General features: G+C 47.4%; 2 protein-coding genes across 17 annotated transcripts; one reads left to right on the top strand and one right to left on the bottom strand.

Annotated features, from left to right (window-relative positions):
* Nucleotides 1-404: 404 nt before the first annotated feature.
* Nucleotides 405-2,866, bottom strand: LOC133396303 (diamine acetyltransferase 1-like). 4 transcript variants are annotated; one of them, XM_061666010.1, is made up of 6 exons: nt 2,597-2,866; nt 1,990-2,041; nt 1,607-1,687; nt 1,413-1,514; nt 1,302-1,342; nt 405-720 (listed from the first exon to the last, which is right to left on the bottom strand). In XM_061666010.1, exons 1-6 carry the CDS (start codon nt 2,657-2,659, stop codon nt 544-546), a joined length of 516 nt encoding a protein of 171 aa, XP_061521994.1. In that variant the 5' UTR covers nt 2,660-2,866; the 3' UTR covers nt 405-543. The 4 variants fall into 4 exon arrangements, with proteins under 4 accessions (XP_061521994.1, XP_061521993.1, XP_061521992.1 ...); XM_061666009.1 differs by lacking the exon at nt 1,302-1,342; XM_061666008.1 differs by lacking the exon at nt 2,597-2,866 and having other exon boundaries at nt 1,990-2,590.
* Nucleotides 2,867-3,194: 328 nt separating this feature from the next.
* Nucleotides 3,195-13,999, top strand: acot9.1 (acyl-CoA thioesterase 9, tandem duplicate 1). Of its 13 annotated transcripts, none has more exons than XM_061666004.1 (16): nt 3,198-3,342; nt 5,135-5,226; nt 5,401-5,427; nt 7,208-7,253; nt 8,027-8,197; nt 8,281-8,318; nt 9,215-9,298; nt 9,394-9,497; nt 10,732-10,805; nt 10,886-10,953; nt 11,027-11,138; nt 11,222-11,312; nt 11,418-11,503; nt 11,584-11,671; nt 12,206-12,356; nt 13,307-13,999. In XM_061666004.1, the coding sequence occupies exons 1-16, from the start codon at nt 3,299-3,301 to the stop codon at nt 13,360-13,362; spliced, it is 1,332 nt and encodes a 443-aa protein (XP_061521988.1). In that variant the 5' UTR covers nt 3,198-3,298; the 3' UTR covers nt 13,363-13,999. The 13 variants fall into 13 exon arrangements, 12 of the variants coding, with proteins under 12 accessions (XP_061521987.1, XP_061521984.1, XP_061521981.1 ...); XM_061666002.1 differs by having other exon boundaries at nt 7,208-7,325; XM_061666006.1 differs by lacking the exon at nt 3,198-3,342 and adding an exon at nt 3,650-4,161.
* The last annotated feature ends 148 nt before the right edge of the window (nt 14,000-14,147 follow it).

The raw sequence follows: 14,147 nt of genomic DNA, 5'->3' as shown, positions 1-14,147 counted from the left end.
TAAGGTGGATAAAATTCTAAGTTCATGGTTATTTTCTAAAAACATCATCAGTTTGAACATTAAATATCTTGTCTTTGTAGTGCATTTAATTAAATATAGGTTGAACATGATTTGCAAACCATTGTATTCCGTTTTTATTTGTTTAACACAACATCCCAACTTCATTGAGATTGGGGTTGTACATCAGCGAGTGAAAGTGTAAATGTATCAAGACGTGCGTGTGCGTGTCCCCACTTGAAAACCTTTTGCTCAATGAATGGTGTGATCAAAATATCACAATTGAAAGCCTTAGTTTTAGGAATAAACTTCCTATGCGTACTAAAAACTGCAGCCACTAATATATAGTGCACACAAGTACATGATGTAGCGGTTAGGACAAAGTAACCAATACACCAACAACAGGATGTGTTTATCAGGGAGTTTATTATTGCTGAAGTGATTTCAGTGTGTGGCAGCTACAATCACAAGAGATTTTTTTATTTTGTTTTATTTATTTTTTTAAATTCAACACGCGAGTGAAGCCGCCTCGGTTTCCCGGCGGCATCACTCCTCGGTGGGCGTGGCCATCTTGACGAGGCTGCTCTTGTCGAAGCGGTAGAGCCGCCAGCCCTCCTCCTGCGAGAGGTCCTCGGCGCCGCGACGCTTGTAGTACTGGATGGACAGCTCGTTGTTCTCGGCCACCACGAACATCATGCCCGTGCAGCGCGTCTTCACCGCCAGCTGCGAGGGGCCACATTTGTTTAAGTCTCAAGTTAGTGGGACCAAAATCAAGCGAGTCAAGTCATTGCAGTGTTAACCTGTACATTTGCAAATTCATCTGTTGCTCAATTTTGGGGAGGGAACCTAGATGACGACTATGTTATTATTTGCAGTTTTTGCGCTCAGTAACCCTACTGCTTTGGTGGCATCTTGGTGCCAAGGAACTTTGTCGACCTGCGTTGAGGAGCTTAATTTTGACCAAAGTAGTGCTTTGGTGCCATCCAGCGGCATCCAAGTGCCACGAACTAAGTTGACGTGAGCTGAGGAGCTTCATTTAGAAAGAAACCTCGTGCTTTGGCGCCATAGATACATGATTAGCCTTTTTGCGGCGCACGACAATTACGGTACTGGAGGCAGAGCTCCACCCCGATTTTCGACTCTGCCAAATGTCACCAGGCCAGACTTTGCGAGTACAAGTCGGTCAAGTGGAGTCTTTCAGAAGCTTTAGCCAAGCAAGTCTTCAAATTGGCCACCGAGTGAGTCTCGTGACTGGTCGGGGCGAGCGGGGGGGGCACGCGCTCTCTCACGAGGGGACTACTCACGTCGCTGAGCCGCCGCAGGATCTCCGAGCCGATGCCGAGGCCTGCGAAAACCCCAGAGACGAGAACGTGAGCGGACCGAGCGCCGCGGCGATGACGGCGGCGTTCCCTTACCCCGAAAGTCGCCCATCACGTAGAACTCCTCCATGTAGAGCTGCTTGCCCACCCAGGGGTCGTACGTGAAGTAGTACATGGCGAAGCCCACCACCTTGGAATCTGACCACACGCAACAGTCACACTTCACGTTACGGAAGACGCAAGAGGAAGTGACGAGTCGATTATTTCCAGAACCGGACGGCCTCACGGACCTTGGCTGTCGCCGCCTCCTGGGATTTCAGCGAGGATGCAGTGGTAGAACGGCGTGTCGCCGAAACCGTCCTCCAGGAGCTCTGCAACCACAACAAGCACTTGAAAGCGGAATTTGATCAACGCAACTTCATTTTATTACACTCTTACTTATTAGAGCAGCTGTAATAAAGTGCTGTACATACAATTTATATACACACACATACACACTCCATTTCAAACAAATGACCATAATTCCCATGAAAATTTTCCAGTTTGGACTATTTCCAACCTTGCCCGTCTTGACTTCCTGTGTAAATCTACCACAATTTCCCCAGCCTTTTATTATAAATTATTACAGATGTATTTACGTTGTATTGTTTTTGTGGGTGTAGTGGTTGGTTACCTTGTTCGGTCAGTGTCACCTGGCTCTCCATGTCTTCATACTTTGCAAGTTCCTTTAAACAACAACAAGAATGCCTTTGTTCAGCGCCCCCCAAAACGTGACACGAGTTTCGCAAAACAACGGACACATTCAAAAAGGCACAAATACTGCATGTTTCCATACTGACTAAATTGTCGAGTCCGCTTCTTTCTGTCAACACACACACACACACACGCAAGTTAACAAGACAAATCAACAAACGCCTTTAATAGGTCACATGACGCTTTTCAAGCGCTACTGGAAACACACTAGTAACTGAAGCGCGTTACTAGTGAGGCCACCTTGAGCGGGATGTCAAGGCTACCGACGGACCCCAGCTGCTGTTTACACAAGGAAAGCGGAAGTGAGTCATCGGGCCCCAACAAAGGATGGCGACGTCACACTCGGACATCCGGGGTTTCTTTGTTGTTGTGTTTCCGCCTTATGGCAACATTTTTGCCCCCTTTTGAGGAGTCCCCCGAAACGTTGCCATTTGGCTTCAACCTGTGCGTGTGTGCGTGTGTGTGAGACCCACTTCCGAGTGATGCGAGCTATCAAGCTACGACTTGAACGGGTGCAGCTGCTGTACCTTCACCAGTCGTAATATATCCGGCACGTCCTTCGCCTCCGCCTTTCGCAAGTTATACCCCATTTTCTCCGTTTACTCTTTTTCCCTTTCGTACGAAGTCCTCTGTAAGTGAAGTGAAAGATCAGGAGTTTCTTCATTCGCTTCCGAGACGCTTTCCGCCCGCAGTCAGCCGCTGGTCCGGACGAGTTGGTCGTGGCCGCAAGAACAAGTTCATCCGAGCGTCTCGATGCTGCCGACGACTGCTTGAGCGTCTGCGGTTACTTCCGCCTTTTATAGCGGCCTCCTCCTGCCACGTGATTGGTCGCCGCAAGGACGGCTCCGTTTCCGCCCGCGTCCATTGGTCGTTTTCATTCAATCGGAAGCGAGCGTATGTTCACGTGACGGGTATTTTTCCATAATCGGCTGAAATTCTATTCTCGCGTCAAAGTGGACCGTTTAGGACGAAGATTAAAAGCATCAACAAATAATAAACAATTCTAAGGAAATGATGAAACAGTCTAAATGCGTCCTATTTTGTGTTTTCCGTATTTTCTGGGGTATCCATCCATGTTTCGGTATGTGACGAGAACGTTGCTCGCTCCTCAAAACATGAAACGCGGGTCGGAAGTTGTTGTCACGGCGTCTCAAGCGTCTCGAACGCACATCGACGAGCGAGCTCCAATCGAGGGACGTCCGGTGTCTCCTCGATGGTGACGTTTGAAAATGAGCGAGCACCAGCTGGATCGCGAATGGAGCACAACTTCTAAGTAGATAGATCATCTTCTTTTTCTCATTCAGCCATTATTTTAGTTCGAATATACATATTTGGCTGAGTGTCTGTTCTATTTGTTGCAGTATTTAATGACTTCATTACACTAGCTCGTAGTTACTATACGCCTCATCAACCACATATTTTTGTGTAGTAATTAGGCTGTCACTTTGTGAAATGCATTTGGACACAGAAAGAAAATAAAAACGTTCTGTCGGCGCTACACTGTTTTTGCATTCAACGCAATACATAATAGATATTAACACAAAACATATATTAAAACAACACGACACAACATTGACTTAATTATTAACCTATGCAGACAAGGTGCCATAGGAAAAAACAAGCCCCAAGAATAGACTTTAAATTGGACGTATTATGGACACTGACTTTTCCATGTTAATGTACAAATACTGTAGTTGTGTTTCTGGAATGCCTGCCCATCAAGCCATTAAGAAAGAAATTAAACAACCGAGTCAAGTTTGAGTGAGTTGACTATTTCTGAAAATATTTCCGTGAGCACGATGTCCTGCACTTCCGCGCTGGACTGAATTTGGAGGGTTTGCACATGAGTTGCATCCTACTTTGGCTCCCTCTGCTGGAGAACTTCGGTAGCAGTCGAAATTGAGGGCTGGGAATAGACTCGGGCGTCATCGCTTAGGAGGCGTGGCTAACCGCCAACGCGGAAGTGCCTCTCTTCCCTCGACCCGTACTCCTCATTGTGCTGTCGGAGTGCGGAATCAAAAACACGTTCTTCTTTTTGTCTTCGTGGCAGCTCGTGTACGTTTTTTCTTCTGGGCGCGATGTTCTCCAAGAGGTTTGTCTTGTTTGCTTAGTAGCCCCTCGACGTTAGCAGCTTCCCCGATGGTTGGTTTTTGGCTGGGCGCCACCGCGAGTGAAAGGAGAAACGAGAGTTGCTTGGGAGCGTTTGAGCGAGTTTGGCTCGGTTTGGGTGGAGGGTTGGCCCGCCCGCCAGCCAGCCTAGCAGGCAGGGTGTGTCTGGAACGCACACACTGAGGAAAACGGCCGGGATGACTCATTACGTCGGCTAATGAATCCAAATGTCGTCTCCTCGACTCCATCTGATGTGGGACATCATGTTGACAAAATCTCCACACTTTTATTTGTCGGCATTTTGGTACACAGTGCAGATGATCCAATCGTTTATGACAGTGTTTTCGTATTTAGAGCTTCGAGAAGTGTTTATTTTTTTATTTTTTACAAATAGTCACTGTAATTATGACAGTAACAGGTTAGTGGCAGACGAGGTGAAAATTGGGTTGAGGTCGGCGCTGTAGGAAGGTCGAGCCATCAAACCGAGAACCCAGGGTACCTTTTAAGGGAGTCACTCCCCCTTTCGAAACAAACAAGTAACTCAAGAGGTGCTGTGAATGGTTCCAATTTAGTCCCCTGACATGTAACCTTTTCAGTTTATGAAGAGTGTCAATGAATACACGTTAGAGGTGCAACAATTAATCATTTAATTGATGACTAATCGATTCAACAATGAATGGACTATTATTTGGATAATCAAGTCATCGTTTAGAGACCTTGTTAAACTTCTCATTGTCGAAATCCTCAGAATTTCAGTCTCTCAAAAAGTAAATACTCTGCGTGCGCTGACGTTTATAGCCGTCAACGGCAGTGAATGTTAATTGCTAGGTTGTTGTTTTGTGTGATCGCTGAAAGATGATCCGCTGCCCACAAGACCGTAAAATTCGAAAGTCGAGCCCTCCAAGGTTGGTGGACGTGTGTCGCTCATTCGCGTGTGCACGTGTGTGCGTACGCAGGTTGATGACGTGTCTGCGACCGTGCGCGTCCTTGACGAGCAGAAGACTTCTGTGCGCGGAGGCAAAGGGAACCGCGCCAGACATGGCGGAAGGTGAGACCCGAGCCTCTCCGTCGTCGTCGTCGTCGTCGTCGTCTTCATCGTCACCACAAGTGGCTCAAAATGCGCGATTGAAATCATTTGCTTGAGGAATTGCTGTCGACGATCTGGTCTCCTGTAGCTCCGGAAAAAAAACTCGTTTGTCTGAAGTGTTTTGTTTTTCCACAGGAAATCCTCTGTTGCACGTGTCAAACGGTGTGTTGGTCATCCAAAGCACAGTAACGATCATAAAAACAATCATAAGATCATTAGCATTGCCAGGGTTGGGCGATCCGTACATTTTACTTATCCACGAGTGCAAGCTTTAGGCGGCTATATCTTCGCATCTCCAATATGTACTTTTATGTGTAGCATAAGAATGATGCCGGACAAAGTAGCAACCATTTTCCAGGTCGTCGTAGTTTTTTTGCGTGACGGTTTAACGTGGCGCGCTCGCCGCACACGCCCACGGCGTTCCTGAGCACAGACAACTGATTTATTTTTATTTTCATTTGACATTTTTTGGTCATCGTAGTCAAGGTAGTTAACGTTATTCTCTGTGGTTTGCAACATTTACAATGCACTTGTTTTCACTTTACAGGGACTTTAATGATGTTAAATTGAAGATGTTTTTAATATTGAGGATTGGGTTTTTAAACATAATTTGACTCATTTCTTTCCCCAAGCAGAAGTTTGAAATTTCTGTGGAAGTTAATGCAAGGAGTTGAGAAAAAAAAACAAAACAACAAGAAGAAGATTTTGGCGTGTCAGGAGAAAGAATGTAAAACGAATCCGGAAAGAAACAAAAAGCAAAACTTGTTTTAACGATATAATTGTCATTTGTTTTCTATTCGAAAATGGAATGTGATTTTTGTGAAAGAATCTATTTAATTTGAAGGCCGTATCGCCCAGCCCTAACGAGCGCTAATTGCGTCGCACGTTTCTTCTCTGCGGCATGTCGCCTGCCCGCCTGGCTGCTTCCGCGCCTGCCTCTGCCCGCTTCTCACACCGATGCCGTTTCCTGTTCTGAACGCATCTCAAACCGACGCCACTTCCGCTTCCTGTTGCGCCCGCGTCTCACGCCGACGCCACTTCCTGTTTCTTCCGCAGCGCGGCTAAGCACTTCCTTTTCCATTGGGATCGGTGTGGCCTGTTAACTTGTCTTTTCTCTGGCTGCGGACTCTTCCCTGAGAAGTTTGACGTATAAACATGCTCGTTTTGTTGCTTGGTTCCCTGAGCGACGTGCTAGCTCTTAGAACGCGCCACCTGTACTCAGTATTCCACACTCATTTTTGTCAATATATAATTAGACCTTTTTCATGGGACAACAGTGAAGAAATGAAGCTTTGCAACAACGGAGTCAGTGTCCTGCGTGCGTACCAGCGTACATGCACTATTCCCTCAAAATAACTCAACCCAGCCGTTAGTATCGAAACCGCTGGCGACAAAAGTGAGTACGCCCCGAAGTGAAAATGTCCAAAAGTGTGACTATTTTTTGTGGCCAGCGTAATTTTCCCCTCTCGGGCACAAAGTCGACCGGATGTTCCCAGGTCGCTACTAAATCCTAGCCCACTCCTCCACGAGCAACTCGCAGCATTTTTTTCCACGAGGTGCCATCTTGAACTTCCAGTGAGCAGTATGAGAGTGTTAACACCCCATTTCGCACACCCGCCACCCATTCACGCCCGAGACTTTGTGACATGAACGAGTCACGTGCCCAATTTGGACATTTTCACTCAGGGGCGTACTCGCTTTTGTTGCCAGCGCTTTACACATGCACGGCAGTGTGGTGAGTTAAATTGACAGGACAGTGAACTTGCGCATTTTTTTATTCAAGCTGTACGCGGAACAGTGTACATTGTAGCGAAGTGTTCATTCTTCTGTGTTGTCCCATGAAAAGATGGAATCAAGTGTTCACAAAAATGTGAGGGGTGTGCTGACTTTTGTGACATGCGGCGTACGACGCCGATGGTTTGTGATTGTGTGTGTGTTCCAGTGCGAAACAGGCTGAGAGAGATTGTGGGAGCTTCCACCAACTGGAGGTACGCAAACATCAGCACAATCAAAAGAAAAGGAATATTGAAGAGTCCGCTTTTGTTCGGTAGCATATCTACGTACGTATACACATATGGATGAACATAGTCACAAAATAACAGCTCATACTTCCTATTTACGTGCATTTTGCCCGTAGGAATGCTCCTCTGTTTGCAGCGGTCCCGACATATGAAGTTTGTTGCGATCAACCCGTTTGCCGGGCGGGGTACGCGTGCGCGGCTTGGGACGGCGTTGATTCTCATTGCTTTGTTTTTGTATTTATGGCCCGTAGTCCTTTTAAACATAGTTTTAAAGAGGAAATGTATTTTCGAAAAGTTTTTTTTAAATGTAGTTTTGAGAAGGTAAAATTATTCTTTTAGAAAAGGTAAGGGGGGGGGGGGGAAAGTACTTTTTTTCCAAAGTCACTTTTGGGAGAAAATGTCGTCGTTTTGTTTTGCTTTTTTTAATTCCCAGAAAACCTTTTTGTTGTCGTTGAGGAAATGTTTCAAAAACTGAACAGATGTATTTTATTTTTTGGAAAATCTTGTCATAAAAAAAAAAAAAAAAAGAAAACGAGTTGATAGTTGTAATATATCAAGAAAATGTCGTACAATAACAACGGTCCAGACGTATGAGTTTTGGAGGTGATAAACGACGTCCAGGGAGCTAAAAGTGTTTTTTCTGGGTGGCGTAAGAAGACCAGAAGGCGTGCTCACTTAACGCCACGGGTTGACTGGTTATCGAATGAATGAATGAGTGAATTGTTTTCCTTTCTGCCCAGCGACCACCAGCAGGCCATGTCGGAACGCGTGTCGCTATCGTCCGCGTTGGCCCGGTCGCAGAGCGAGCTCCCGGCCAGGAGCATGAAGGACAGCCTCGTGGAGGTCCACCTCCCTCTGGGCTCCCAGCCGCAGCTGCGAGAGAAGTACCTCACCTTCCACAACACCGTCAGGTAGCCGCACGCAGGCACGCCCGCGCCCGCCCGCCCGCCCGCGCACGCCCCGCTGACGCACCGCTGGCTTTTGTCCTCATCAGGTTTGGGCGCATCCTGGAGGACTTGGACAGTTTAGCAGGTATCAGCCCCGGTCTCCAAAAACTCGATTTTGGGGTCCTCAGTCATTTTGACGTTTCGTCCTTCATTGTTGAATTTTCCCTTGAGGGAACATTCCACGCGCGTGATAAAGCGCTTTATGGTATCGTTGCAAAAACACTTGGCTCTCCACGTGCCACCGTTCCGACCGACATTAAAAAACAGCAGCGTCGTCGGGCCCAATAGTCATCAAAAAGAGACTCCTTCCTCCGGCCGTCCGTCCGTTTTCCGTAGCGCTTTTCCTCACGCGGCTCGCGGGCGTGCTGGCGCCCATCCCGGCTGACTTCGGGCAAGAGGCGGGCCGCGCCCTGGACTGGTCGTCGGCCGATCGCGGGAGACTTATTCCCGCTAAGTATTTTGAATGTAATTGTAATTGTAATGCACCGTAAGATTATGCGGCGTATCAACATTAACGTTGCACTTAAAGATAGACAAACAAAAATTCAAATGTATGGCACATAAAAGTCAAATCAAAATGTTCCCAAAATAAGTTTAAAAACAAACAGTTCCTAAAGATCCAATGCAAATGTATTGCACTAAAAAGTGAAATACAATTGAACTGTACTTCTTTTGCATGCCACTAGTGCCAGCTATGTACCACTAGTGCTATTCCAGTAGTACTACACTTTTCGATCACTGATGTCGGTCGACTAAAAGGAAGACAAACTCAGCCGGGATACGATGCATTTGTTGTTCAAAGTGTCATCTGGTTTATTCATTTCGATTGAGCAAATGTTTCATTGTAATGTTGAATTTCTTTTGCTTTAACGCTTGTCATGACCAATTCTGTGAGGTGTTGTACGAAAGGTGCTCGATAAAGTATGGGTGATGATGATGATGAAGATGAAGATGATCATGACGTGTCCTCTTCTTCCTCAGTGCTCATCTCATACGCACACACTTACAATCCCGCCCTGAAGAGGTCGCCGTTGTCTATTGTCACCGCCCTGGTGGACAAAATAGGTGACGCACACGCACAATGTTCAATAATCCGTCCTCGCGTTGCTCATTCGGGCTGACTGGTTGTCGCGGCGACGGTCCATCGCCGATGTCCGCAGACATGAGGCAGCAGGCGATCTATCCCGCCTGCGACATCAAGTTCACGGGTCACGTGACCTGGGTGGGCAAGACCTCCATCGAAGCCAAGATGCACATGACGCAGGTGGGATGCTTTGATTGACAGGTGGGGAAACGCCCACTCAGATCTTCAGGTCATCCGTATAATAATAGCACACGCACACACACACACACAGCGCCATGAAAAAGTATTGGCCACCTTCTGAAATTCTTCTATTTTCGCATCGTTTCCTCACTTTGTTCAAGATCATCAACCGAATGTAAATATCAGACAAATATAACCCAAGTGAACTTAAAATGCAGTCAGGAAAAGAAACTATTGAAAGGCGCCTGGCCCTGTGAGAAAAAGTAACGGCCCCCTAAACCTAAGAACTGCGGAGGCCATCCTCAGCAGCAACAGCTGCAATCAAGCGTTTTCTTTGTCTTTCACATCTTTTGGCCCGCTCGTCCTTGCAGAATTGTTCGAGTTCAGCAAAAATGGAAGGTTTTCCATCCACGAACGGCCTTTTGAAGGTCATGCCACCGCATTTCAATCGGATTCAAATCTAGGCCACTCCGAAAGCTTCCTTTGTTTTTTTTAAGCCATTGAGAAGTCGACTTGCTGGTGTGATTTGGATCGTGATCCCGCCGCAGAACCCGAGCGCGCTTCAGCTCGAGGTCACGAAGTGATGGCTGAACATTCTCCTACGGGACTTTCTGTGGAAGGGCAGAATTCATCATGGTTCCGTCAGTCACAGCGAGTTGTCCAGGTCCCGAAGGGGCGAAGCAGCCCGAGACCATGACACGACTACCACCGACCGGCGTGTTTGACTGTTGGCGCACGCTTGTTGTTTTTCCGAAATGCTGTGCTACATTCACGCCACACGTAACGAGACGCACGCCTTCCAAAAAGCTCCGCCTTCATCTCGTCGGTCCATAGAATATTCTCCCACGAGTGTTTTTTGTTTCTCCACAAGTAGGACCGGCCTTGATGTTCTTTTCGGTCAGCGGTGGTTTTGGCCTTTTGCGACTCTGCCATGGACGCCGTTTTGGCCACGCGGTCTCTTCCTTCTTCCTTATTTTGTTAATATAGTCAGCCAGAGCTGTGAGAAATACAAAGTTATCAGTGTCCTTTCGCCATACTGTGTTGTGTGTTTTTGTTTGCACATCATGAAGGGCACAAGTCCTGTTTGTGTTGTGAGTCCTCATTTAAAAAAGGAAAAAAAAAACCCAGCATTCAAGCAACATGTTTTTGCTCCTTCCTGCTGTTGAGATTGTAGGGTGAAAGCTGTCGCCCAAATGAAGAATTGACTATTCTGACTCGTTTGTTGTTGTTTTAGTATCGCAATGGAGCTTATTCTCCGGTTCTGGACGCCACGTTTGTCATGGTGGCTCGTGATCCGGAAAACAAGAGGTGGCACGCTGTCGCACGTTTGGCTCTTTGGTGACTTTTTCGACAGGAAGACCACGGTGACTTTGTTGTCTCGTTTCCAGAGCGGCTTTTGTGAATCCTCTGAGTCCGGAAGGTCCAGAGGAGGAGGAACTCTTCAGGCAGGGAGAAGGTAGGCGAGGACACGTCGCACGAGACCCGGGTCGCGACCCGTCACCTCTGTCGTGCGTGTGCGCGCTGTACAGTGAACAAGTCCCGTCGGGTGGAGCTCAGCACCGCGTCCCTCCTGAAGGCGGCGCCCACGGCCGAGGAGAGGAACATCGTCCACGGCCTCTTCCTCAACACGCTCGACACCAAGTAAGAGGACGCTCGCTCGCGTGGACCTCCGCCACGCAACTCGCTCGCTCTCCGCGTCGTCTTCGTTTGTGTGCGCGCTGCAGGACGGTGAGCTTCCGCGGTCGACTGTTGCCTCCCGACTCCGTTTGGATGGAAGACGCCAAACTGAAAGGGTTGGAGATCTGCCACCCGCAGGTCAACACATCAGGGGAACCACTGGAACGCCTTCAACCGAAGCACGTTGACACTGTGTGTGTGTGTGTGTGTGTGTGTGTGTGTGTGTGTGCGCGCGTGTTCCAGGAGAGGAACATCTTCAACAGGATCTTTGGAGGCTTCCTGATGAGGAAGGCGTACGAGCTGGGCTGGGCTAACGCCTGCGCTTTCGGGTCAGTGTGACGTCAAAACGCTATCAAGAACGCACACGCGCACGAGCTGACTAACGAGCGCGCTCGCCGCTGTGTCGCAGGGGCGGTCGGCCCGGCCTGGTGGCCGTGGACGACATTCTCTTCCAGAAACCCGTGGAGATCGGATCCTTGTTGCTGCTCTCGTCGCAGGTCGGCGAGAAGCAACGCGACGCATGAAAAGAAACAACGCAACACACAAAAGCGCCAAAACGAAACACACGAAAAGAAAAATCCACTTCATTTTGTACTTTTCAAGCGCTGTGTAAATACAGTATGTTAAATTTGTGTTAAAGTGTTTTTAACAACATATCAGTTGTATTTCACTTTTAAATACAATGCATGTGCATTTCCTTTTCAAATTTGACTCAAGTGCAGTTTTTAGCTAACTGCAATATATTGAGAATGGAATCCTCCTTTTTATTGGCCTATTTCGAAGCGCAGTGTTGATGTTGAAAGTGCGCGTCGTGTTACGGCGGTTTACGACACGGAAACTCCTTCTTGATGAAGACCCGCTATGCTGGTGTATTTGAATGTCGGCCATCTTCGCGGTACCTCGGTGTGGAAACGTTTGAGAAACCGTCGCGCACTTTTTAGTTGCCTAAAAAGTCCACGAAACATCGTGAATGATTCCAACACGCGAGTACGTGCCGCGGCGACCCGCGGCACGCGTCTTTGTCCTTCCAGGTGTGTTACACGGAGGGCAAGCACATCCAGGTCAGAGTTCACAGCGAGGTCTTTGACCCGCTGACCCGCCAGCACAACACCACCAACGTCTTCCACTTCACCTTCGCGTCCGACCGCCGCGTCCCCGACGTCGTCCCGCGGACGTACGGAGGTGAGTGAGTGAGTGCGTGCGTGCGTGCGCGCGCGCAAACCGAAGACGTGACGACATCGCGCAAACGTTCCTTTATGTCGGTCGTTCCGATTCGAAAGTGAAAGTCATATTTTCAAACTTCTTTTTGCCTGTTAAGTCCTTGAATAGCAATTTAACCCTTTTCCGAAAGTTCATTTGAAGTCACTGATGGCGTCGCGGTCCACTCGCCCGACTTTGGTGCGGGCAGCGTGGGTTCGGTCCCCCCTCGGTGACGGCGTGAATGTGGGTGCGAACGGTTGTCCGTGTCTATGTGTGCCCTGCGACTGACCGGCGACCAGTTCAGGGTGTCGTCAGCCGGGATAGGCTCCGGCGGTGTTGAAAATGGATGGATGGATTCATTTGTAACTATATTTTATTCATTTTTTCCCAAATTGTCGTAAAAGTAAGAGTCATCAACCCATTTCCCCTCAAATTGGTTCATGACAATGTACACTACGTATTCCTTTTAATTAGTTTTATTGATCTCATTAAATCCACATTGGTGAAATATACAGTACTTTGAACTTTTGTCAATGCATTACAATGAAATGAATCCTCATGGTTGTTTGATGATGAAAATGAATGCTTTATTTTTTCATGTACAGTTGTTTTTTTGGCTCTCCTCTCCAAATGAGCTCGCCCAACGGCGCAATTGACAAGTCCAATTTGTCCCTGAAGTTTGGCGAGGCCTGACACAGTCAACCAAAACCCCCGAAACGCCACAAAGGTTTCGATGATTTTGGGTTGCGGGATTCGGTCCGACAAAGTGTTTCATGGATCTGTGTCCTAGAAATTCTTCTTCTTCTTATTATTTTTTTTACCATTTTTCTACCATATTGAAATTTATTGACATGACCCTGTACACACATGCATACATTACCCCCGCCCCCTCACTGTGTGTGTGTGTGTGTGTGTGTGTGTGTGTTTCACAGAGTCCATGTTGTATCTGGATGGGAAACGCCACTTTAACCACACGGTGGCGCACTGACGGCGACCGCACCAAAACCTGTTTGTGTGCGTATGATCCAAGACACGCACAAGGTCATGCGTGCGTGCGTGTGTGTGTGTGTGTGTGATGTTTACGAGTGCGTCTCAACGGAAACATGTTCGACATCCAAGTTGTGTTACTTCCTGTCTGAGGATGTCACACACCTCGATACACGCGAACAAAGATTGTTGTTACTTTTATTCATCCCGTCACGGAAATGAAGTACAGCGGAAGCTCGATCGAACAGACGAATAGGGGGGAGGGGTCATCTGTTCAATCCGATCGTCCGTTAAGTTGAAGTGGCCTAAAACCAAAATGAATGGAAAAACATGTTTCAAAAAAGCTTGAAGATGTTTGGAAAGTTTCAAAGTTGATCCAAACTTCGCTGACTGGCGAATGAATGGAAGGGGAAGATTGGGAGTTCCGACCGAAATCCAGAGTCTTGTTGTTACATCCAAGTTCCATTGTAATATCTTATCCTATCCCGAGTGATTTTATGCACTGCTTCCGTGCATCTTATACGATACTACAGTATAAATAATATCGTTACTCCTTTGACTTGACTCAGTTATAAGCGTCACCGCTGTTTTTTTCCCTTGGCCTTTTGATGCAATAAATGCATTTTTATTTCAATTGACTTTTGTTCAAGTGTGCTTTTTTTGGCTTCTTTCCACACATGAAAATACGTCAAGTGAGCCTCCATTCATTTATGTTCCTGCGATATCGTTTTAAAAAAAAGCATTTTTCAAATAGTTTGAGCTTTCCTGCATACTTTAAACACATCG

Source organism: Phycodurus eques, chromosome 21 (genome assembly GCF_024500275.1).
Source record: "Phycodurus eques isolate BA_2022a chromosome 21, UOR_Pequ_1.1, whole genome shotgun sequence".
Classification (NCBI taxonomy): Eukaryota; Metazoa; Chordata; class Actinopteri; order Syngnathiformes; family Syngnathidae; genus Phycodurus; species Phycodurus eques.
The sequence above is the reverse complement of the archived record's forward strand: the minus strand, read 5'-3'. Positions and strand labels throughout refer to the sequence as shown.